Source organism: Salvia miltiorrhiza, chromosome 8 (genome assembly GCF_028751815.1).
Source record: "Salvia miltiorrhiza cultivar Shanhuang (shh) chromosome 8, IMPLAD_Smil_shh, whole genome shotgun sequence".
NCBI classification, from domain to species: domain Eukaryota; kingdom Viridiplantae; phylum Streptophyta; class Magnoliopsida; order Lamiales; family Lamiaceae; genus Salvia; species Salvia miltiorrhiza.
This window is the reverse complement of record NC_080394.1, coordinates 57,003,165-57,026,968: the sequence shown is the minus strand read 5'-3', so window position 1 is coordinate 57,026,968 and position 23,804 is coordinate 57,003,165. Positions and strand designations below refer to the sequence as shown.

Sequence of the window (23,804 nt, the reverse complement as noted above, 5' to 3'; positions counted from 1 at the left end):
GGTTGTGCGTTTGAATCTATAGCTAGGTAATGCATTTTTCTTAGTTTGTTCTTTTTCAAAGGAGTTTAGTTGTGAGAGTGGATCTATAGTTGTAATGCATTTTTTCTCAATTTGCTTTATCATCATTATTATTATTATTATTTGTGCGGTAATTCACGAGTTATAATTAATCGTAGGAAAGAAGTAAATATTTAGTTCAACTAATGTTTTTCTAAGGATTAGAAGTTGATTTTCAAGATTTGAGAAATAAAAAATAAAAAAAATTGATTAATATTCTTGAATGCACAACCAGATCTATTAATTCACAGTTTAATGTTCTTGAATTCACGATCAGATCTATGAATTCACAACCAAATCTATTAATTCACAACTTAATGTTTTTAAATTCATAACTAGATCTATAAATTCACAACTTAATATTTTTGAATTCATGACCACATCTATGAATTCACAACTTGATATTCTTGAATTCACAATCAAATCTATGAATTCACAACTAAAACTAAAATTCACAACCAACTCGATGAATTCACGACTGAATCGTTAGTGTTGGTTGTGAATTCGAGTTTTAAAGCTCAAATTCACAACTAGTTGTTTTGGTTGTGAATTCTCGACTTCACAACTGAGCTGATAGTGTTAATTGTGCTAGTTGTGAATTCAAGTAGTCGTGAATTTGGATTTTTAAAGCTTGAATTCACGACTAACAATATTCTTAGTTGTGAATTCAAACTTTAAAACTTGAATTCACGACTAACAATATTTCTAGTTGTGAATTCCAACTTTAAAACTCAAATTCACAACTAGTTGAATTCACAACCAAAATAAATCCTGGTTGTGAATTCGACTGGTTGTGAAATGCACGAGTTTTTTAAAGGGTAATGTTTTATTTTTATATGCAAGTGTAAAATGGTAAGTGTGACTAATTTTTAAGTTTTTATCTTAGTGGACAATTTTTAAGTTTACTAAAAAAATAGGCTAGTTTCAAAATCCTCTCTATATAAATTAAATGGGGATTTGTGTTTTATTTAATTTTATTTTTTCAATTTTTATATATATTTTTTAATTTCAATTTTATGAAATTTTATTTTAAAATTCTAAATCTTTTCAATTCTTTTAATTTTTTTTAACATAATATTTAATGTCTAATATAATTTTTTTATTTTAATTATACGAAATTTCGAATCACTATATGTTCTGTTTTGGTGCAAGAAATTGTGATTGAATTCGTATTAATTCCTATCCATATGGTTGTTCTACTTCGTGAACGAATACGGGTGCTTGGAAGCGTTTATTTCGAGACTATACACGCTTGCTTTGTTTGCTCGCAACGAAGATCATGATAAAAAACTTGTGTCCGACTGTCTGATCGACGAGAAGATGAGATATTTGTGCTTGGATCCGGATACGGGGACCACTGACGATACTCGTATTCGGATCCAAGAAAGTGTATTTGTAACCTTACGAGTGTTTCGTTGTGCTTGCATCCGTATATGAGCACCCTCTGACGATCTGACACAAGACTCCCCCTTCTGAACGTCGACTCACATTTTTCGTATGTGAATCCACAGGCACACTCAAGGCTATGACTACAATCTCACGTTCATCACCATCAAGGTATACAAACACATGACTTTTGATTGAATACCTGATGTCATCATCATCGTTCCTCGAGCCTCAAGGCCTCCATCGACTATATTGACACCGAACTATCGACTCCTCCGCAGGGGGCCGGGCACACCGTGCCGGAGTACAAGCCACTCAAGTCGTTGGAGTTCTACTCGCGCTTCCTTGCTGGCGTGAAGATATGAAATCGAATGCCACGTCTTCAAAGGGGACCAAAGGATCATAGCAGTTAAATCATTCACTATCTCTTATCCAAAGTTTGTCATTCTTGATTGATGATTGAAGAAGATTCGGCTTAGCATTATTTATAGTAATTCAACATCACATGAATAAATGGTAATCCACAATATCAAAAAATCAATCATTCATCGGAATCCAACATTCAAAATGCGATCTTTGACACATATATGCAAATTCTTGTACACATTCAATCGTAATCACTCCAAAAACCACTAATATTCCAAAAAAAAAAAAAAATGACTTTCCTTAACTTTCTTTTCCTCCACCAGTCAATTCCTAACCATATCAAATTAGAAATGAAGTTTGAAATCTGAAATGGAATCTCAATTCAATCAAAACTAGAAAAGATGTCCCTTTTGCTACAAGTTTCTTAACCTTATCAAATAGAAAACTATCTCTACCTTCCCTTATCACAACTTCAATATCTCTTCCCAAAAACATGGCGGCGTGGTTCGAAATCATGGAAACAAAGACAAGCTATAACACAATATAAGAGCTTCAATTTGGAAACAACACTTTGATTATCGCCATTTGCTTCTTATACTTCGATTTACACCTAAAAGATAAATACGTAAAAGCTAAAGTCCCTATGTTTTTCTAAAGAGTTCAAAATCAACTTTGCAGTATTTCGAACCGTGTGAAATTCAAAGTGTCAAATTGATGAACTGTGGCACTATTCATCATATCTTATAAGCTCTAATCCTAGAATAAATACTACTTTGCCAAGAGCGAGTGATATCGTTTGGAAATCCTAGTAATCTATGATAAAGCTAAAAAATTCAAGCATTTAAAATCATCATAACATAGAGATTAAACAAACAAATAAGCATTTGCACTTTCCCCTTTGTTTCCGGTAAAATAATTCATCAACTTCTAACACAACATAACAACTATCTAGAATAGAGATCCTTTGGTACGAGTTTCTTAAGCTTATCAAATAGAACACTATCTCTACCTTCCCTTACCACAGGGTCAATCAACATCGAGAAAGTAGTTTCGTCAAGTGTGAAATCCCTTGCATCCATCTCTTCCAACAGTGGAATTGCATCACACGTCTTGTTCCTTTTGAGAAGACCTTGAACAAAAACATTGTACGTCACACTATTAGGCAATTGACCGTTCTTTACCATTTGCATCATCAAACCCTTAGCCTCCTCTATCTGTCCTTCCTCGCAAAGTGCACCAATGAGAATACTATATGTTATGACGCTGGGCTGCATACCTTTGGATGGAAGCTCGTCGAACAGATCTTTTGCTTCTCTGACTTTATTATTAATGCACAATCCCTCAATGAGAACATTGTATGTTACTATGTTTGGAATGACTCCTTTATCTTTCATGGTATGTAACATGGAAAATGCTTCAGAGATACGATGAGCATTACACAGACCATCCAGCAAGATATTGTAAGTTATCACATCAGGAGACAATCCTAGAGCTTGCATCTCTTTGAACAAATTCAAGCCATCCTCGCATCTGCCTTTACGAAATAGCGCCTCTAGCATTATATTATAAGAAATAACATTGCGCTCTAACCTTTTGGCTGGAATTATGGTAAAAAGCCGTGAAACTTCATTGACTTGGCCCTTTTTGCAATACCCGTTCATCAAGCTATTGTAGCTTACGATATTGGGCTTGATTCCAGAATTCACCGCCAATTGGAAAATGCGTACCGCTTCGTCCATTTTTCCTTGCATACAATACCCATTTATCAATGTATTGTAAATGAAAATGTTAGGTTGTACATCAATCTCCTTCATAGATACCAACATATGCTCGGCCTCTTGCACCTTTCCATCTTTGCACCAAGCAGTCACAAAGATATTGCATGTCACCACATTCGGACAGACCTTAGCAGCAATCATCTTCTTCAAAACGTCTTCAGCCTCGTCCATTCTTCTCCTATTGCATAACCCCTCAATTATTGAACTATATGTCACAACATCGGGTGAAATCCCCTTATCACCCAAAGGGGAGAAGAGTTGGAGAGCATCGTCTACCTTTCCTTCCTTGCATAGACCATCAATGACTGCATTGTAAGCATATACGTTGGGTTTGCAGATTTCCTTTTCTTTTTCCAATAAGCAGAGCAAATCAATCGCCTCGAGAGCACCTCCAGCTTTGCACAATCCATTAATCATAGTACTATATGTATGTTCAGTGTGCTCACACAGTTGGTAGACAGACATCTTCCATAACACTTTAGCTGCCTCTGGGACCCTTCCAACCAACAAAAGACCTTTCACGAGAGTGTTAAAGGTTACAACATCAGGCTCGTACCCACGCTTGAAGAAACTGCCTAAGATCGCATACCCAAAATCAGGCAGTTTCAGTCGGCAATAGCAATCGATCGCGATACTCAATGTGTAGTGATTTATGGGTACATCCCTTTGAAGCATTTCGTCGAACAGACGAAGGGCAAGAGTGTTTTGTTGCATCTTGACCACAGTACTCAACAATTTATTGAAAACAGTAACATAAGGGAGCGGCCGCGTTCTCATCATCTCCCGGAATAGAGCGACGGCATCATCGGGCTCACGTATAGATCCAAAATCGAATCTGGGATAGGCGGAGAAGTGTCTCATTTGGCAGCTGGCATTATCAAAATGAAAACTGGGTACAAGAAATGATTGATAATGTGGAGAAGCGATGGCAAAAGTGGAGGATTTAGATGAAAAATTTGACAAAAATCTTCCCAGAAACATGGCGGTGTGGTTCGACCTCATTCTTGGAATAGTTTTGTAGGTTTTCTCACTCTCTTAGCTCAAATTTTGCTTTATGAAAGTATTTCACTGTTTTTTTTTTTTTAACTGGTATATATTTTGGGGTTTTAAATAAAATAATAAGAATTCAGTTCAAATAAATACACACAAAAACATAGTATTTCGTGCGAAATGTATCTCCGGCGCTCTCTATGCACCCAATCAGCCGCCGGCCACCGGCGCCGCCGTCAATTACCGGTGAAGCAAGTGATTAAATCTAACTTCTCCGAGACTATAGCAGAATTCAAGGACAGCATATTCAGCTCCGATTTCGTAGCGGTTTCGTTGCAGAAAACCGGCGGCTACTCCGCGCCGTGGCAAAAATTGCTTCCGATTGACACGGAGGAGACGGCTTATTTGAAGGCCAAGCGCGCCGCTGAGCGGTTTCAGGTTCTCCAGTTCTCGGTTTGCCCTTTCTCGGTTAAAGCTTCTAAGCTAATCGCCAATCCGTAAGCCTTCATTTTTCCTTGTTGTGTGGATATGGAAGGATTATCATTGCATCTGCGATTCAGTTTGATTACTGGTTTATTATTGTTGTGTGGAGATGAATTGAATAAAACTGCTTTGATTGTGCATTTGCTGAAGATTATGAGCAAATGAGGTGATTTGCTACGCTGTGGAGAAGGCATTGTGATTGGCAAAAATCTTAGTAGTATTTATATGAAAGTAATGATACTACGAAGCTATCAATGTTTCCTCAAATTTGAATAGAATTTGATTGGTATGGTAATCTCAGCAAAGAGCCTATTAGGATGCATCAGCTTGCTGGTGGTAGTTGATAATTGTGGGAGTTTGGCTTTGAGGGCTTAAATTTGCTCTGTAATCATTGAATATTTCACAAAATCCTTCACAGAATTATGGATGTGGCTGTTTCTGTCTAGCACGATTAATGCCATCATGCTTGGTGAAGAGTACCGGGAAGAGGCAGGAATTGTTATGACATAAATACCTAACAATCTGGATGTAAAAATGCATAAAAGTTTATCAGCGCGCCAAACTTCGATATACTCAGTTGCTTGTTATGGTGTTCCGTTCTCATCTGATGATGTTTTGATGGAAAAATTTTACGGATTCAATTCTCCCACTTCTGGTGCAGGTATAACTTCCAGTTGTTTCCCAGGCATGAGGTGAAAGTAGGAATGCCATCTTATAGTTTTTCATGCCAATCATCGTGTTTGACCTCTATGGCGCAAGAGGGCTTTGATTTTAATGCTTGTGTATACAATGGTATGTGACGCCAGTTCGACTAGACTCTCTTAAGTGTGCCTTTTTCCTGCTGTGGTTATTCTTGACCAGGCACACTTCATTTTCTTTTTGACAGGCATATCATACTTGTCTAGAGCACAAGAATCAGCTGCGAAAGTTCAAACTGGAAGTGTATTACTTAACAGCTGCAGTTTCCAATCTACTTCAGCCTTTACAGTTGCTGATGTTATATTTGCAGAAAGGATCAAAACTCGAGTTAAGAACTGGATGAATGGTTGTAACAATCAACATAAAACTGAGGGTGAGCAGTGTTAAATCTTCTTATGATCAGCCATTTCTTTTTTGCCGTTGATATTGTAATGCATTCATTTGAAGTTGCAGATACTCTGATAAGTTCATTAAGGAAACTAGTAGGAAGATCTGAAATCTATGGTTCGAGACCTTCCTTGACCATAGATGTCTGCAGCGAACGCCAGGTGCAGCTTACATCAGAGGTAAGCTTGTTCATGCACGATGCAGTTCAATGATTGTTTTTCTGTCTTTTAATTGTCTGGAGTTGAGGTGCAGGTGTTGAAAGAGTTTGTTAATATTGTATTAGTACGAGCTCCAGCAAAAGTAGGGGTAGAGGCTATTCAAGTTGTTTTGACGAGTTCAGAAGAAGATAAGAATCTTCTTGTGGTATAATAAATTAATCCTAGATTGTTGCGAGGTGTATATTGATTCAACTAGATTTTTTATTTTTCATTTTGCTATGTAGAAAGAAATTCAAGATCTGGAAGAGGAGCAGGGAAGACTTGTTAGTGGCTTTCGAGAGGTGATAGACTTGATTTCTACTTCTCAGAAGCCGGTTGTTGTGCACAACTCACTTAATGGTCCATCTCTGCTTTAAAATCATTCTTGTCGTTTCAAAACCATGATCTGCCAATTTTCATATTAATGCCATGCACTCTTTTTTTTTTTCCTCCAGATTTTGCTTTCATACATTCAAAGTTCCTTGCTCCACTTCCTCCAACTATGTATGAATTCACGAGTTCTTTGCTTACGGTGTTTCCTCACATACTTGACATCAACCATCTCATGAAGGAAATTGGATTATTTAATAAAATGAATAACTTGTCATCGGCCATTTCCTATTTGGATAGGAGGTTCTCCACGTCAACAGACATGGAAGTTTCAAATGAAGGTACATAATCAAGTCAAATCACCTAATCACTAGAAAGTCTTTCTTACGAGCCACTTGTCCTGACTTCATAGTATTGATGAGTTTAATAAAACAGAGTTATTGCATAGGTGTTAATTAGTTAGTGATGACTTTCTTTTCAGCAGAGGAGACTGGCCGTGTCAATGTTCATGGGCATTGTGTTATGAGAGAATGCTATTTGTTTATTAAATTGTGCTCTATACTGAAAATCTCTTTAGAGATTCGTGAAGGAGGTCATACCCAATTGCCCGCTGCCCTTCAACGCTGCTCCAATATGTTTTTTTCAAGTGATGCTAGATATCCTTTCGATGATGACGTGAGGATTTGGACAGGCAAAAGTAGAACTGTCAGTGTAAGCAATTTGGTGTTCTTGTGGGGGTTTAGAAGTGGAATGTCGGCCCAAGATCTGAAAGACGTTCTGTGTAATTCACATGATGTCTTCTCAGAAGAATTTGATGTTAAGATGGTGGATAGGACATGTGCTATAGTTGTTTTCTGGACTCCTGGTTTCTCAAAAAGTTTTCTCAGGATAATGGATTCTGGAGAACTTTTCTCTAATAAGCTGAAAGATATGATCTCGGAAGGCCTGCAAGCTGCAGATTACGAGACATACAAAGGAGTTTGCAAATCCGGTTTGTGGAAACCAGATTTGGCAGAGTGCTTGGACCAAGCCACGAATGAAATCAAAGAGCTTTCTGGAGCCAAGACGCAGCAGCAGGAGCAATCACTAATATGCTGGAATAATGATGAGATGATTAATCTGGATGAACTTTGACATTAATCGTTTTCGTGGCATCACCTGGAATAGTGCCTTGTTACACTATTGTCCAATTATACGCACTGATGGATTAAGATGCCCCACTTACAGATTTTCAGTTGATAAATATCTTGAATGCCATGGCATACCCGTTGGCACATCATACGTTTCATTCAAGAACTGGGACGAGCATCCACGCCCAGTTTGCTCGATATCTTCCAATTCCATTCTTGGCGAATGACTGGCTTCTGAAGATGGAGTCTGTTGAGTGCAGTTGCATATAAAGTGGTTTTTCCTGTGCTTTAGTCTCCTGCAGCTAAAGAAGATTGAAAGCTACACTTGTAATTTTTTCCATTGAATTCAAATCTGAGTTCACCTGTTGATGACAATCATGAGGTTTAGTGTTGCTAATTATGTAATTCAGAACTAAGAGTTATGCTTGTAAAAAAGAGCTTAAATTATAAATTTCAGACACGTTTTTACAGATGATGCTAAGATATGTTGATTTTTCTTTTGTTTGTTTGTCTAATTAGATTCAATGGTATCACGAACTCTAACTTGCTGTGATATCTCGCAGAATATTTCTATTTTGTGTTTCCTCTACAACAGCAAGATCCTCCCAAGACATCATATGGATATGCTGTTGGGAATTCCGCTTCTCAGGATTCCATCACTTGATCTAACCTCTGATGTTTCAGGACACAGAAGCTCGTACCGGAAATCAGCTCTTCCCCGTCTGTTCTTCAGTTTTGGTTCTCGGTTTCTAGCTTGGATTCTTTGCTTCACTTCTTCAAGGTCATCTTCAAAACTTCTGAACATTCGAAGTACCCTTCCATCTGCTATACATTTCAACGAAGGCTGTTGTCCTAAGCTCATTTCATCGGACAAGCGCCTTGACAGAACATCAACCATAGCTATTCCAAGAGCAGTCTCAAACTTTTCAGGTAACATACTGAGAAAATATTTGTCTGGATCTTTGAGAAGCTCGGCAAACTCCATTGTCCCTTCGTATGGAATAGGTTTCCGACATGCTGTTGGACGGTTTGGTGGATAGCCTGCGTAGTCGTACTGTCCTAAGCTTATTGCAGCATGATGAGCTGAGACGGTCCATATTAGAGTTGTTATAGTCTCAATCAGTGCAGCCACAGTTGTCATTTCATACCACCATGTTTCGTTGCTCTTATCGCCATGACCGACATTTCTGATCTCCCACCACCAGTCTGCAATCTCATTGTCAGACCTTAAAGAGGCGTTATTTTCATAGAAGTAAGAACAGTATTCTATCACCCAGTTCTTTATGGCTATCCAGATATCAAGTCCATCTGCACCATAGGGATAATCTTGAAAGAGAAGCTCGATGTTTTCTGGCTGATTCGGGTTATATCTGGCAAAGCCTCTGAGAAATGTTTTCATAGAACAGAAGACGGTAAGAGAAGTGCATAAATTTTAGCTATGGTTGTGCAATAAATAATCAATAATACCTTTTGATCAGGTCTGCAGGGAGGCTTTGCTCATCGAATCTCCAGCTTCTGTACAGAAACGACGAGAGCTCCATTGAGATGTCACCGGTAAACAGTATCTTTTCAAAAATTCCTCCAGCATTTAGCAACATGCTCCTTGCCAGTGCATTTACTTGCATGGTGTCTTTGAAATGAGGTTCGAGTAACCGGTGAATGGGGTGCATAACACTCAACTTCCTTCGAGTTGCAATGATAAATGGCTCAACAACAGCATGTGCATTTAGCCTAGAAAAATTTGAACTGCTTCAGAAAATGGTTTCAAAGTACTCGGATCAGAGTGAAATAGCATGATTGTTTCATTGCTCACCAATGGCTGACTAGATGATGGTAAACTGAATCTGCTGCTGCTACATGAGCTTTTGCTAGTTGCCAGAGAGCAGCTTCTGTCCCGTCATGTGCTGGACGGAAAACTCTGCTAATTTCCTCGTGGGACAAAGAGCCAGGCAAGCTCAGTTCTATGGCTACTGGTTTTAGCGTGCAATCGTCTCTCAAGAAGAGTAGCGTGCGCGATGCATAAGCACATACACCCTCATCTCTGTTTATTCTCGTCAAGAATGGCATCAGATAATCGTGGTGATCTAGCTTGAAAAGTCTCCACTGGTTCATTGCCTGCATTATTGTAGAAGATGAAGATCGTACAGAGGTATTGTATTATATATCATCTTCCAAGTTAAATATTTCTTTGGCGAAGAATTTGAATTCTTTTCCTGCTCAATTTTCAGTTAACGACATAACCAGTCACTTGAACATAGCTGCATTCAAATCAAGATTTGGTCCTTTCTACCTCTGCAACTGTCAGACCATCAAGGTTATGCTCTATGTCGGATCCCTTTATCGAACTCTTGACTCCATTGCTGCCGTCTGGTGGGAAATTCTGCAATATAGAGAAAACATGTGAGTGATTAATGATACAAAGTGTAGATTGCGCTTAAAAAAGTTTTAGAAATGCGATTAAAGCTGATGACATTTTCATTGTTCAGAGATTTTCTTGTCTACCTGCAGAGATGAAATTACAGTTGGATTAGTTCCAGCAAGCATCTGCCGTCCAAATTCATCGTCATCCATCCATGCAAATTGGTTCCCTGCAACACATAACATCTAAATATGTCCCGATTCTGATCATAGTTTTGCATCCAGTGATTAAGCTGCATTACCTGCTGCAATCCGAGGCAATTGGAACTTAACAGGTTTCTCCTTGATCACTTGCTTTACCTTCTTGAAAAGATCATCAGGCAGTTCGTGTTTTAAACGCTTCAACAACCATTCGTCAACTGATTGATTTCCGTTACCCATGAACAGCCTATGAATCTGATCGAAGGACTCAAAGTGGCTCGTTTCTTGGTTGAAGATTGCTCCTGCTTCAGGCATCACAAAATGGACAGCAGCCCTGACCGCGTTTGTTGTGAATTCCGAGAGTTTCTGTTGGCTGAAACGTTCATCTGGAGGTACATATATATCTGTGTTGAACCATCCACGTAGTCGCCTCTCAGCTCGAGTATCTGCACATTTTTATTCTTTCTATATGACCTGCTAATGCTGAAAGCAAGATCAATTAAAACTTATCTGCAGGTACCGTAGTTGTTTGAAGGGCGACCAGTTCTCAACCTACGCGGATATGGAAACGACTGCGTTCCACCTAAAACAGGTCTTCCATATCCAAGGCTTCTTTCAGGTATGCCAAGATCGTTGTAGCAGTCGTAGTCGTAGATTTGTTCCCATTTTCGTCTCTCTCCAGTTCCATTCCCTCTCAATCTCGCGAGTTCATCTTTTCGCAGTTCCATCAGAGAAGGCGGTGTTTGGTTTGGTAGATAACACTAACAATGAAAACACGCTAAAAATCGCGTTACACCCATTTGATATAAGCAGGTAAAATGCATCAAGAAGTGCTATCTATAACCAACTCACCGTGTTTGGGAAGAAAACACGATCTTGTTTGGTTAAGTGGAAAGGATAGATCCACGAGTTGCATTCGAAATGAACTATGTGGTTGTTGTCTCCTTGCAGAGACACATTTTGAAGGAAAAACTCGTGTTTGTGCTCGTTTTTCACGACGAATGCTCCTGGAGCCCCGAAGTCTGGCTCAACGTTGAACTCTACTTCATACCTCAGAACTTTTGTTCTGGAGCTGCTGTCTGTTTCCTCGTCGATGCTTCCTTTTTGGAGAGCGGCTTTCTGCGTAAGTTTCCCTTTTCCAGTGCCTAATACTAAAACAACATCAGTAGCAGACCAAACATATCTAGATTCTCGTAGAGAAGAATAAACGTGACATAGATGCTGCACTAGACACATTTTTTAATTGCAGGGGCCAGTGAATGTGGTATTCCGTCAAAGTGTAGGCAGGGGTGTGCGGAATACCACTTTTCACGCGCCCTACGAAGGTGCCACGTGGCGAGATTTGAAGCTGGACTCAAGCTTTTATGGTTAAGATTGAGCTCAGTTTGTTCATCAAAAGATAGAATTTTGATCAGTTTCTTCTTTTCCAAATTGCAATATGAGTAGCTCTTGAATAACTTGATTCATTTACAGTGCTACTTAACTCAAAAGGGGTTTATGTTTAAAAGATAATCCGAACTTTAACCTTATGGTGACCTTTTAGTCCGAATTTATAATTATTGCAAATATAGTATGTACTTATCTTTATTGTTCAGTTTATTGCTCGAGTCAAAAATTTATGATTAATTGAGTTATGTACATCTAGACATCTAGTTATTTGAGTTATGATCCTTTGAATTATGTATATTTATAATTTCGACTAAAAAGTCACATTGAGGTCAAAGTTCGGCATATTTCATAAGGAGGTGGTCTTGGATACAACTGGGTGTACTGTACAAATCGATTTGCACCCTCACTTAGACCCTGACACGCACCCTGATTTGAACCCGTATTCTAACCCAAACCGTGCGGGTCAACTCGGTTGTATGGTACACCCAGTTGTACCCAAGTTTTTTTTGTGTTTCATAAGAATATAACCATAGGCAAAATGAGTGAACCATGAACTAAAAAGTTATAACTTCGAATACCGAACTCACCGGGATCAACGTTGGAATCGCTATACAACCAAACTGAGGCTGCTTTTCCGGGGCCTGACTCTCCATGGCCTACCTGGATGATGATCTCTCCGTATACGATGTTCTTCCCGGGAGTGCCGAAACTCCGAACTTTTCTGGCGGCCACGTCACCTTGGCACAGGCTCAGGCACCGGGCGAGGCTTGAACACAAGCCTCGCCGTGTTGCTCTCTGTCCGTGCCTTTTCTTCATCTTGCTATACTCATGGGTTGTGGACTCCAAAGTTTTTAAAGGCATTGATATTTAGTATCATGTTCAAGAAAGGAAGTGTGTGCAAATCTTGCGATTTGAGGAAAGGATCGGATTCATTCACTTCTTTGGACTTCCATTTTTAGCTTCTCGAGTTGTAAATGTATAGGTTTTAATGAATTGCAGTGGTAATATATTATTATTGCGATGTCTTTATTTTGGAAATGTGCTTGGTAATTCAAAATTTACAAAATATCATTTACGTGATGAAGCTCTTGTTAATTCGAGGCATAACAAATTAAAGAGGTACAACCCCAGTGCATCTAGATATACGATACATTCATAGTTGAATTTTAATTTTGATTAATAAACTAATTGATAATTAATGAATTGTAATGGTTTCATAATTTTTTTTGTAGAAACTCGGATTATGAATAATATGCACAATTGATATCATGCTCGTTAAACATAATTCTTGTGGAAGACTCGTCATGAACAAGAAAGTGAAAATAAGTTTTTTTTTTTTTTTTTGGAGAATAGAAAATTTTCTTTTAAAAACGAAGTTAAATTTAGCAAAGTATAATGAGGATCTATTTTGCCCTTCTTTCTAACCTAGCACTGCGAATTCCCCAAAACTCATTTTTCACTCACAAAACCCTAACTCTCCTCCTTCCCCAATTCTTCACCTTCCAAATTCAGCTTTCACATCTGAAATCCTACAAAACTATCCCAAGAATGAGGTCGAACCACGCCGCCATGTTTCTGGCTAGAATTTTGTCGAATTCTTCATCTAAATTCTCCACTTTTGCCATCGCCTCTCCACATTATCAATCATTTCTTCTACCCAGTTTTCATTTTGATAATGCCAGCTGCCAAATGAAGAGACGCTTCTCCGCCTATCCCAGATTCGATTTTGGATCTATACGTGAGCCCGATGATGCCGTCGCTCTATTCCGGGAGATGATGAGAACGCGGCCGCTCCCTTATGTTACTGTTTTCAATAAATTGTTGAGTACTGTGGTCAAGATGCAACAAAACACTCTTGCCCTTCGTCTGTTCGACGAAATGCTTCAAAGGGATGTACCCATAAATCACTACACATTGAATATCGCGATCAATTGCTATTGCCGACTGAAAAGGCCGGATTTTGGGTATGCGATCTTAGGCAGTTTCTTCAAGCGTGGGTACGAGCCTGATGTTGTAACATTTACCACTCTTATCAAAGGGCTATTGTTGGTTGGAAGGGTCCCAGAGGCAGCTAAAGTGTTGTGGAAGCTGTCGGTCTACCGATTATGCGAGCCCAATGAACAGACGCATAGTACTATGATTAATGGGATATGCAAAGCTGTAGGTAGTCTCCATGCGCTGGAATTGCTCTGCTTATTGGAAAAAGAAAAGGGAATCTGCAAACCCAATGTATATGCTTATAGTGCAGTCATTGATAGTCTATTCAAGGAAGGAAAGGTGGACGATGCTCTCCAACTCTTCTCCTCTTTGGGTGATAAGGGGATTTCACCCAATGTTGTGACATATAATTCAATAATTGAGGGGTTATGCAATAGGAGAAGAATGGACGAGGTTCAAGACATTTTGAAGAAGATGATTGCTGATAAGGTCTGTCCGAATGTGGTGACATGTAATATCTTTGTGACTGCTTGGTGCAAAGATGGAAAGGTGCAAGAGGCCGAACATATGTTGGTATCGATGAAGGAGATTGATGTTCAACCCGACATTTTCATTTACACTTCATTGATAAATGGGTATTGTATGCAAGGAAAAATGGATGAAGCCAGACGCATTTTCCGATTGGCAGTAAATTCTGGAATCAAGCCCAATATCGTAAGCTACAATAGCTTGATGAACGGGTATTGCAAAAAGGGCCAAGTCGATGAAGTTTCACGGCTTTTTACCATAATTCCTTCAAAAAGGCTAGAGCGCAATGTTGTTTCTTATAGTATAATGCTCGAGGCGCTATTTCGTGAAGGCAGATGCGAGGATGGCTTGGATTTGTTCAAAGAGATGCAAGCTCTAGGGTTGTCTCCTCATGTGAAGACTTACAATATCTTGGTGCATGGTCTGTGTAGTGCTCATCGTATCACTGAAGCATTTTCTATGTTGCACACCATGGAAGATAAATGCGTCGTTCCAGACATAGTAACATACACTATTCTCATTGAGGGATTGTGCATTAATAATAAAGTCAGAGAAGCAAAAGATCTGTTCGACGAACTTCCATCCAAAGGTATGCTGCCCAACGTCGTAACATATACAATCCTTATCGGTGCACTTTGTGAAGAAGGACAGATAGAGGAGGCTAAGGATTTGATGATGCAAATGGTTTTTAACGGTTGCTTGCCTAATAGTGTGACGTACAATGTTTTTGTTCAAGGTCTTCTCAAAAGGAACAAGGCTAGTGATGCAATTCCACTGTTGGAAGAGATGTATGCAAGGGGTTTCACACTTGACGAAACTACTTTTTCGATGTTGATTGACCCTATGGTAAGGGAAGGTAGAGATAGTGTTCTATTTGATAAGGTTAAGAAACTCGTACCAAAGGATCTCTATTCTAGATAGGTGTTATGTTGTGTTAGAAGTTGATGAATTATTTTACCGGAAACGAAGGGGAAAGTACAAATGCTTATTTGTTTGTTTAATCTCTATGTTATGATGGTTTTAAATGCTTGAATTTTTTAGCTTTATCATATAGATTACTAGGATTTCCAAACGATATCACTCGCTCTTGGCAAAGTAGTATTCATTCTAGGATTAGAGCTTATAAGATAAGATGAATAGTGCTACAGTTCATCAATTTGACACTTTGAATTTCACATGATTCGAAATACTGCAAAGTTGATTTTGAACTCTTTAGAAAAACATAGGGACTTCAGCTTTTACGTATTTATCTTTTAGGTGTAAATCGAAGTATAAGAAGCAAATGATGATAATCAAAGTGTTGTTTCCAAATTGAAGGTTTTATATTGTGTTATAGCTTGTCTTTGTTTCCATGAGGTCGAACCACGCCGCCATGTTTGTGGGAAGTTGTGATAAGGGAAGGTAGAGGATAGTGTTCTAGGAGTATTTGATAAGGTTAAGAAACATGTAGCAAAAGGGACATCTTTTCTAGTTTTGATTGAATTGAGATTTAAAACTTCATTTCTAATTTGATATGGTTGTACTCTTCTCTTACTAGATAATTGGTATGAAAGAATATTGTATGATGAAATTGGGAATTGAATGGTGGAGAAAAGAATAACTAAAGAAAGTCATTTTTTTTGTTTTGGAATAGTTGTTTTTGGAGTGATCACGATTGAATGTGTACAAGAATTTGCATATATGTGTCAAAGATCGAATTTTGAATGTTGGATTCCCATGAATGATTGATTTTTTGATATTGGGGATTACGATTTATTCATGTGTTGTTAAATTGCATGTGAGATCGTCTCATCATGAAAAGGGTAAACATCATAATGTGTAAATTTTTTGAACTAACATTTATTATAAATTTGAAATCACAATGTATTAATGTTCTTCGTACTATAAATAATGCTAAGCCAAATCTTCTTCAATCATCAATCAAGAATGACAAACTTTGGCTAAGAGATAGTGAATGATTTAGCTGCAATGATCCTTTGGTCCCCTTTGAAGACGCGGCATTCGATTTCATATCTTCACGCCAGCAAGGAATAGCGAGTAGAACTCCAACGACTCGAGTGGCTTGTACTCCAGCACGGTGTGCCCGGCCCCCTGCGGAGGAGTCGATAGTCGGGTGTCAATATAGTCGATCGAGGCCTCGAGGCTCAAGGAACGATGATGATATCAAGTATTCAATGAAAAGTCATGTGTTTGCATACCTTGATGGTGATGAACGTGAGATTGTAGTCATAGCCTTGAGTGTGCTTGTGGATTCACATACGAAAAATGTGAGTCGACGTTCAGAAGGGGGAGTCTTGTGTCTGATCGTCAGAGGGTGCTCATATTCGGATGCAAGCACAACGAAACACTCGTAAGGTTACAAATACACCTTCTTGGATCTGAATACGAGTATCGTCAGTGGTCCCCGTATCCGGATCCAAGCACAAATATCTCATCTTCTCGTCGATCAGACAGTCTGACACAAGTTTTTTATCATGATCTTCGTTGCAAGCAAACAAAGCAAGCATGTATAGTCTCGAAATAAACGCTTCCAAGCACTCGTATTCGTTCACGAAGTAGAACAACCATATTGATAGGAATTAATACGAATTCAAATGTCACAGTTCAACAAATCCAGCCCCCTAATGTTAAATTCTGGATCCGTCGTTGAAGTTACCCCACCCCTGCGGCACCCTCTCCATTTCTCTCTAAATATTCTTCTTCTTCTTTTCTTCTTTCCACAAGCTGCGGTACGGTTGCTCTAAGGCCATATATTTGGATTTATAATATCAAAATGGCCAACATCTATTAAATGGGCAAATAATAGATTATGATTTTTGTTAACCAATTATTTTAATTTTCATTTGAGAAAATTCGATTGACGTTTCATTGTTTAAAGAAATTATAAATGAGACTAGTTATGTAAATTATCATATCATAAAATTTGATCGCAATTTCATTATTAAATGAACGAATTGAGTTCAAGCTTTAATTTCACAGTTTTTCTAAAGTTTGAGTTAAGTTCAAGCACAAAAAATATATTTATATATATAAATTCATGTTCTAATTCGAGCCAAACTCAAAACTTAATTCGAGCCAAACTCAAAAATATGTTGGTATCTATGAAGGATATTGATGTACAACCTAACATTTTCATTTACAATACATTGGTAAATGGGTACTGTATGCAAGGAAAAATGGATGAAGCCGGACGCATTTTCCAATTGGCAAAGAATTTTGGAATCAAGCCCAATATCATAAGCTACAATAGCTTGATGAATGGATATTGCAAAAAGGGGCAAGTCGATGAAGTTTCACGACTTACTATAATTCCCGCAAAAAGGTTAGAAAGCGATGTGGTTTCTTATAACATAATGCTAGAGGCCTTATTTCGAGAAGGCAAATGCGAAGATGGCTTGAAGCTGCTCAAAGAGATGGAAGCTCTTCAAATATCTCCTAATATAAAGACTTACAATATCTTGTTGGATGGTTTGTGCGGAGCTCATCGTATTGCTGATGCATTTTCGATGTTGCATACCATGAAAGATAAAAGCATCATTTCAAACATTGTGACTTATACTATCCTTATTGAGGGATTATGTGATGATAATAAAGTCACACAAGCAAAGGATCTATTTGACGAGCTTCCATCCAAAGGTATGCAGCCCGACGTCATAACATATAATATTCTCATTGGTGCACTTTGCGAGGAAGGGCAGACAGTGGATGCTAAGGATTTAATGGCGCAAATGGCAAACAATGGTTGCTTGCCTAATAGTGTGACGTACAATGTCTTTGTTCAAGGTCTTCTCAAAAGGAACAAGACGTGTGATGCAATTCCACTGTTGGAAGAGATGGATGCAAGGGGTTTCACACTTGACAAAACTATGTTTTCGATGTCGATTGAACCTGTGGTAAAGGAAGGTAGAGATAGTGTTCTATTTGATAAGATTAAGAAACTTGTACCAAAGGACCTCTATTCTAGATAGTCGTTAAGGGGAAAGTACATGTTCTTGTTTGTTTGTTTAATCTCTATGTTATGATTATTTTAAATGCTTGAATTTTATAGCTTTATCATAGATGACTAATGGTATATCACTCGCTCTTGGCTTGGCTTATCTTCTCCAAGTAGTATTCATTCTAGGAGTAGAGCTTATAAGATAAGATGAATAGTGCCATAATTAATCTATTTGACACTTTGAATTTCACATGATAAAAAATACCGCGAAGTTGATTTTGAACTCTTTAGGAAAAACATAGGGGCTTTAGCTTTTACATATTTCTCTTCTAGGTGTAAATCATAAGTATAAGAAGCAAATGATGATAATCAAAGTTTCCTTTCCAAATTGAAGCTTTTATTAATATATTATAAATTATTCTTCATTTTTATTTTTTTAAAAAAAGTTAATTTTTTTCAAAAGTATATATCATAACTTTGAATTATCAACATATTATTAGTTAATAAAAATGAAATTAAATAATTATATAATCAAAATGGAATAAACTCGAATTATAATCACAAAATAAAATTAAAACATACGAAATTGAAATTGAAAAAAAATAATAATATAAGAAGATAAATTAAGTTGAAAGTATGATACAAAGTGAGACATCAAATGCGATATACTGAATCTCAATCCGAATTGCACAGTAATATATTACTGATGTCTTTATTTTGGAGTGTGCTTGGAAATTCAAAACTTACAAAATAAAATTTAAAAAAATGAATAGGAAATCTCATTTAAGTTATTTTTCACGTTGAGATTGTTGTGCCATCTCAATTCGTACAGAGATTTTCACTTAAGTTATTTTTCATGTTGTCATTATTGTGGGAAAAATCAGAAAAAATCAAAAGACGATTTTTTTTTAAAAAATTGAAGGTTATAAGAAAATCAAAATTGTTGAAATTTCGCGTATGTTGCCGTAAATATACCTAATTAAAAAGCTTAGTCAACTACTCCCTCCGTCCCATTATTCATGACACGTATTCCTTTTTGGGTTGTCCCAACCTACATGACACATTTCCTTTTTTGGAAAAAATCAGGGGTCATTTAAGTATTAAAATATTTGCTAATTACTACCTAATTACATTTCTCTCTAATTATACTCATTTCAATTTTAGCTCTCTCTCTCTCTCTTCGTCTCTCATCTTACGCTCTCTCTCTTCGTCTCTCATCTTTCGCCAGCTTCACGCCGCCGCCTCCGGAGAAGAAGCCCGCGGCGAAGAAATGACCGGCGGCCGAGAAAGCTTCAAGCTTGCGAAGGAGGGGGCGTCGCCGACAAGAAGAAGCTTGCTCGCTGCTACCAGTAGCCGACACCTTTGGCCTCACTCCTTCCTCCAGCGCGCCGCCCTCCTCTAACACGCCGCTTTCCTCCAGCGCCGCCTCCATCGTCGTCGACATGGTCGGCCTCGCGGAGAAGAAGCCTCGTGGATTTGGGGACGAAGGGAAGTCGACGATGAGTTTGGGGATTTAGGGCTCCGATTTGGGGCTCCACCATCTCCCACTGCCATCGTCCTTCCACCGCCGTCGTGCTTCCAACGATTTGGGGGATTTACTCGCGTCGTCCACGTCCGCCGTCCACCCGCGTCGATCTGCGCACCACGCCTTCTCTCTTCAAAATTATTGTGTTGATTTGATTCTAGAAATTTTTAATTTCGATCTTGTTTGAAATTTTAATTTCGATCTTGGTTGTTGATTTTAATTGTTGATTTGGAATCTTGCTTGTCGATTTGGTTCTTGGAATTTCTGGAAATTTGGTTCTCTGAAATTTGGTTGTTAATTTGGTTCTCTAAAATTCTGAAAATTTGGTTGTTGGAATTTTGCTTGTCGATTTGGACAGTGGCCGGAGAGGGGCCGACGAGGGGATGGAGAGGGGCCGACGAGGCGGCGCTCGCCGGCGGCCCCGCCGCCGTGTACCGGTCCGGCGAGAGAGAGGCCGAGAGAGAGTGAGTGTGCGTGAGAGTGTGTAAGTGTATGTGTGTGTGTTAATTAACAATAACAATTCCCTTCATTCTACTCTTCTTAATCTCCGTGCCCAACAGTGTTGTCCCATAAATAATGGGACGGAGGGAGTATATAAGAATCCTTTTAGGTAATGAGAAGAAAGTTTTCTTTCAAAATTTAATTTATAGGTAATAAAAGTGAAATTTATCAAACTGTAATACAATTAACATGCACAAAATAAAATAAAAAAACTAGACGATGTCATGAACAAAAATAGAAATCGAGGAAAGAAATAATTAGAAAGGAAAAATAAAAAAGAAAAAAGAAAAAAGAAAAAGAGCACTTGTGTTGGCAAATATAATCGACAAATTTCCCCCAATTTCTCCACTCAAACCCTCGAACTCAACAATGGCGATCTCCACTCTCCAGAAACTCGCCTCCCAAATTTCCAAATCACCCTCTCTCTCCGTCTCCTACCGCACCGTGATTGCGCGCACCTCCGCCACCTCTGCCGCCCGCACCACCTCCGCGAAAGTTTCCGATCGGATCATTAAGCTCAGCGCCATCGACCCCGACGGCAACAAGCAAGACGTGGTTGGGCTCACCGGCCAGACTCTGCTCAAGGCATTGATCAACAAGGGCTTAATCGACCCCGCGTCCCACCGCCTCGAGGAGATCGACGCCTGCTCCGCCGAGTGCGAGGTGCACATCGCGCAGGAGTGGCTCGACAAGCTGCCGCCGCAGTCATACGATGAGCAGTACGTGTTGATGAGAAATTCGAGGAATCGCGTCATGAACAAGCACGCGAGGCTTGGATGCCAGGTGGTTTTGACGCCGGAATTGCAAGGTATGGTGGTCGCCGTCCCCGAGATGAAGCCGTGGGACACTCCGTAAGGGTTTCGATTCGATTCGTGGAGGCTGGATGTAAGGCGTTCTTTTAATTTTCAAATAATGTGGTTGAATTCAATGGATATCTGACCGTGATGAGGGATAAATTGGGGAAATTGTTGTTTTGAAGCATGTTTACGTTCAAATTGAATCAGGTGATCAGTTTGTTTCCTTTACGCAATGGGATTGCACTAGAATATGTGCATAATATCAGATTTTGGATTTGACATAAATTTGATTATCTTGTTGAGGTGAATTCTTTTATTTGAGCTGAAATTTTATGTTTTCCAATTGCTTTATGTCTTAGTTGTTTGTTTAATATCAGCATTTTAATATTCCTGTATAGTGTTTTAAGGTAAGAAGCTGTAGAGTTTAGAACTTGAGCAATGGGAGCACTTAGAAATTAGTTCTTTTGGTTTGAATCCAAAATTTGCAACCTGTTATGCAACAAATGTTGAGACTTAATAGTAGTTTCATTATCGGACACAGCTGAGTATCTAAGACATCGGCCATTTTAGGAAGTAGCAGTTGTTTTTGGTGAAATCCAAAACTTGGCTCCAGTTAGAGTTGTGACGCAAGACATCAGCTATTTTAGTAATTAGTTGTTTTGGATGAAATCTGAAACTCGATTCCAGTTTATGCAGTCAAATATTAAAGTTGTTATATTTTTGGATTGTTGAGTATCCAAATGTTGGCAACATGTCATCTATCTTAGGAATTAGTTGTTTTGGATGAAATTCAAAACTGGGCTCCAGTTAGAGTTGTTATGCAATCAAATGTTAAGACTTAAGAGTAGTTTCATTTTCTGACATTGTTGAGCATCTAAGACATCGGCTATTTTAGGGATTCGTTGTTTTTGGTGAAATCCAAAACTTGGCTCCAGTTAGAGTTGTTGCGCAAGACATCGGCTATTTTAGTAATAGTTGTTTTGTTTTGGATGAAATCTGAAACTCGATTCCAGTTGATGCAATCAAATATAAAAGTTATATTTTTGGATTGTTGAGTATCCAAATGTTGGCAACATATCATCTATCTTAGGAAGTAGTTGTTTTGGATGAAATTCAAAACCGGGCTCCAGTTACAGTTGTTATGCACTCAAATGTTAAGAACAGTTCTATTTCTGCACATAGTTCGAGTATCCAAGTATTGGCGTGTGTAGAATATGGTTCTGTATATGCTAAGTGTCAATTTTTTCAGCTGAAGTTATGCGTGCGACTTAATGGCACGTACCCTCTTAAGTTCTTTAGAATCTGACATAGGATGATGCTTGTTCTGTCATACTATCTATTAACTTTTCACTTCTTAAAATGGAATGGGACGAATAAAAGTCGTTCAAGAAATAGATTTTTCTGCTTGTCCTATACATCTAGAGATGGATCAGCCTAGCGAGTTGCTGCATGGCATTTTGTTTGATCCACCAAAGCTTTGCAGTCTTTGTTTACAGCTTTGGAAACAACTCTAGAATAGTTCTTTATCAGCATTGATTTGGTACTTGATGTCAAAATGATTTATGATTTTGTTGAAAACCATCCACTTAAGGTGATTTCACTGTGTTCTACAAAAGAATGAAGGTTGTCATAATTTGTTGGCTGTGTTTTTCATTTCACATTCATACAAGTGTGTTGCCACATTTAATAATAAAAAAGAAATTTGTAGGAAACAGAATTAGCTTGTGCTAGTAATATACACTTGCATATTCGTTTCCAGATTTTGACTGCGGTTATTTTCCTTCTTTTTTCTTACTGTATATGCATTCTTGAAATGATGCACACCTAATTGTAATTTATAAATTTTAATTGAGGACTAATAAGCCCTAATTAGGAATTGATGAACTTTAATTGAATTTAATTAAGATGGGTGCACACAAGTTTTTGCCACTTGAAATTTAAGCTGCCGAGCAACTTTGAATGAAAATTTTGGAAGTAGTTATGTGAAAGTTTAGATATTTTTAGATGTTGATGTAAGTTAATAAACAGAGTAAAATAAATCATACAAATCATGCATTTAGAAGAGCTCGACAAAGCAATTTTCAAGCTCAACTAAAGAAGAGCTCAGTAGATAGTATAAACTAAATGAATTAATTATTTGAGATCATACTAAGAGGGTGTTTTGTTGAGCTTAAAAGCATCTAAGATCAAATATTTCGAGCTAGCTTCTGTGGAAAAGTGTACCTAAATTGTTTGTCAAAATAAATTTCTAAACATGAAAATGAGTTTTAACAACTTATAAACTCTAAAAAAAGCTTATAAACTTTAATTTATTTTTTCATAATCTTACAAACAACAGTTAATTTACAAAAATAACTCTATTATGAATTGTTATTTTCAGCATATACCCTTTCAATTCCATCTCTATTAAATTTCTTCATTCTAGGTTTCTAACTAAGGTTTCTCCAACTCCTAATTTTCTCTTGCTTATAAATTCAATTATACAAACACTTTCACAACTTATAATTTTTTGAGATGTTACATCTTATAAACTTTTAAATTTTTTTTTATAAATTATTGTAGCTTATAAAAACGGTCTAAATAACTTAGCAAACACCCTATATAAATACATACATAATGAATAGTAAATGTTTTTCAATCAGAATTAAAAAAAAATAAAATAAAAAAATGCAGCTAGATAGTGGGCTTTTACTCCCGTCCATTAAAGATGGGCCTAACCCTGCACGTAGCCCATTATTATTTGTGCCCTAACTCTCCTTGCCCTTTATTTATTCTTCCCACCTTTCCTCCCAAATTCTCTCTCTCTCTCTCTCTCTCTCTCTCTCTC

General features: G+C 38.0%; 6 protein-coding genes and 1 long non-coding RNA gene across 11 annotated transcripts; 5 read left to right on the top strand and 2 right to left on the bottom strand.

Annotated features, from left to right (window-relative positions):
* Positions 1–2,641: 2,641 nt before the first annotated feature.
* LOC130999429 (putative pentatricopeptide repeat-containing protein At1g12700, mitochondrial) lies at positions 2,642–4,726 on the bottom strand. The gene has a single exon (XM_057924952.1). It carries the CDS (start codon positions 4,587–4,589, stop codon positions 2,754–2,756), a length of 1,836 nt encoding a protein of 611 aa, XP_057780935.1. The 5' UTR covers positions 4,590–4,726; the 3' UTR covers positions 2,642–2,753.
* LOC130999427 (poly(A)-specific ribonuclease PARN-like) lies at positions 4,701–8,273 on the top strand. 2 transcript variants are annotated; one of them, XM_057924949.1, is made up of 8 exons: positions 4,701–5,074; positions 5,722–5,852; positions 5,947–6,132; positions 6,213–6,325; positions 6,399–6,509; positions 6,589–6,703; positions 6,799–7,014; positions 7,155–8,273. In XM_057924949.1, exons 1-8 carry the CDS (start codon positions 4,758–4,760, stop codon positions 7,805–7,807), a joined length of 1,842 nt encoding a protein of 613 aa, XP_057780932.1. In that variant the 5' UTR covers positions 4,701–4,757; the 3' UTR covers positions 7,808–8,273. The 2 variants fall into 2 exon arrangements, with proteins under 2 accessions (XP_057780932.1, XP_057780933.1); XM_057924950.1 differs by having other exon boundaries at positions 4,737–5,074; positions 7,158–8,273.
* Positions 8,229–12,612, bottom strand: LOC130999426 (linoleate 9S-lipoxygenase 6-like). Of its 2 annotated transcripts, none has more exons than XM_057924947.1 (9): positions 12,339–12,612; positions 11,215–11,513; positions 10,883–11,123; positions 10,464–10,808; positions 10,306–10,391; positions 10,094–10,183; positions 9,617–9,918; positions 9,271–9,534; positions 8,229–9,185 (listed from the first exon to the last, which is right to left on the bottom strand). In XM_057924947.1, the coding sequence occupies exons 1-9, from the start codon at positions 12,610–12,612 to the stop codon at positions 8,417–8,419; spliced, it is 2,670 nt and encodes an 889-aa protein (XP_057780930.1). In that variant the 3' UTR covers positions 8,229–8,416. The 2 variants fall into 2 exon arrangements, with proteins under 2 accessions (XP_057780930.1, XP_057780931.1); XM_057924948.1 differs by having other exon boundaries at positions 11,215–11,507.
* LOC130999437 (uncharacterized) lies at positions 9,077–12,789 on the top strand. 3 transcript variants are annotated; one of them, XR_009093515.1, is made up of 8 exons: positions 9,077–9,215; positions 9,282–9,952; positions 10,032–10,203; positions 10,290–10,496; positions 10,609–10,754; positions 10,879–10,981; positions 11,085–11,175; positions 11,314–12,789. It is a non-coding gene; the product is annotated as an uncharacterized LOC130999437 (long non-coding RNA). The 3 variants fall into 3 exon arrangements; XR_009093517.1 differs by having other exon boundaries at positions 9,088–9,215; positions 9,290–9,952; positions 11,085–12,789; XR_009093516.1 differs by having other exon boundaries at positions 9,088–9,215; positions 9,290–10,203; positions 11,085–12,789.
* A 373-nt stretch (positions 12,790–13,162) lies between these two features.
* LOC130999428 (putative pentatricopeptide repeat-containing protein At1g12700, mitochondrial) lies at positions 13,163–15,250 on the top strand. The gene is made up of 2 exons (XM_057924951.1): positions 13,163–14,806; positions 14,954–15,250. Exons 1-2 carry the CDS (start codon positions 13,300–13,302, stop codon positions 15,136–15,138), a joined length of 1,692 nt encoding a protein of 563 aa, XP_057780934.1. The 5' UTR covers positions 13,163–13,299; the 3' UTR covers positions 15,139–15,250.
* A 2,143-nt stretch (positions 15,251–17,393) lies between these two features.
* On the top strand, positions 17,394–18,185 carry LOC130998803 (pentatricopeptide repeat-containing protein At1g09900-like). Its single transcript, XM_057924209.1, has one exon. It carries the CDS (start codon positions 17,394–17,396, stop codon positions 18,183–18,185), a length of 792 nt encoding a protein of 263 aa, XP_057780192.1.
* Positions 18,186–20,380: 2,195 nt separating this feature from the next.
* LOC130999435 (uncharacterized) lies at positions 20,381–21,285 on the top strand. The gene has a single exon (XM_057924961.1). The coding sequence runs from the start codon at positions 20,550–20,552 to the stop codon at positions 21,033–21,035; it is 486 nt and encodes a 161-aa protein (XP_057780944.1). The 5' UTR covers positions 20,381–20,549; the 3' UTR covers positions 21,036–21,285.
* The last annotated feature ends 2,519 nt before the right edge of the window (positions 21,286–23,804 follow it).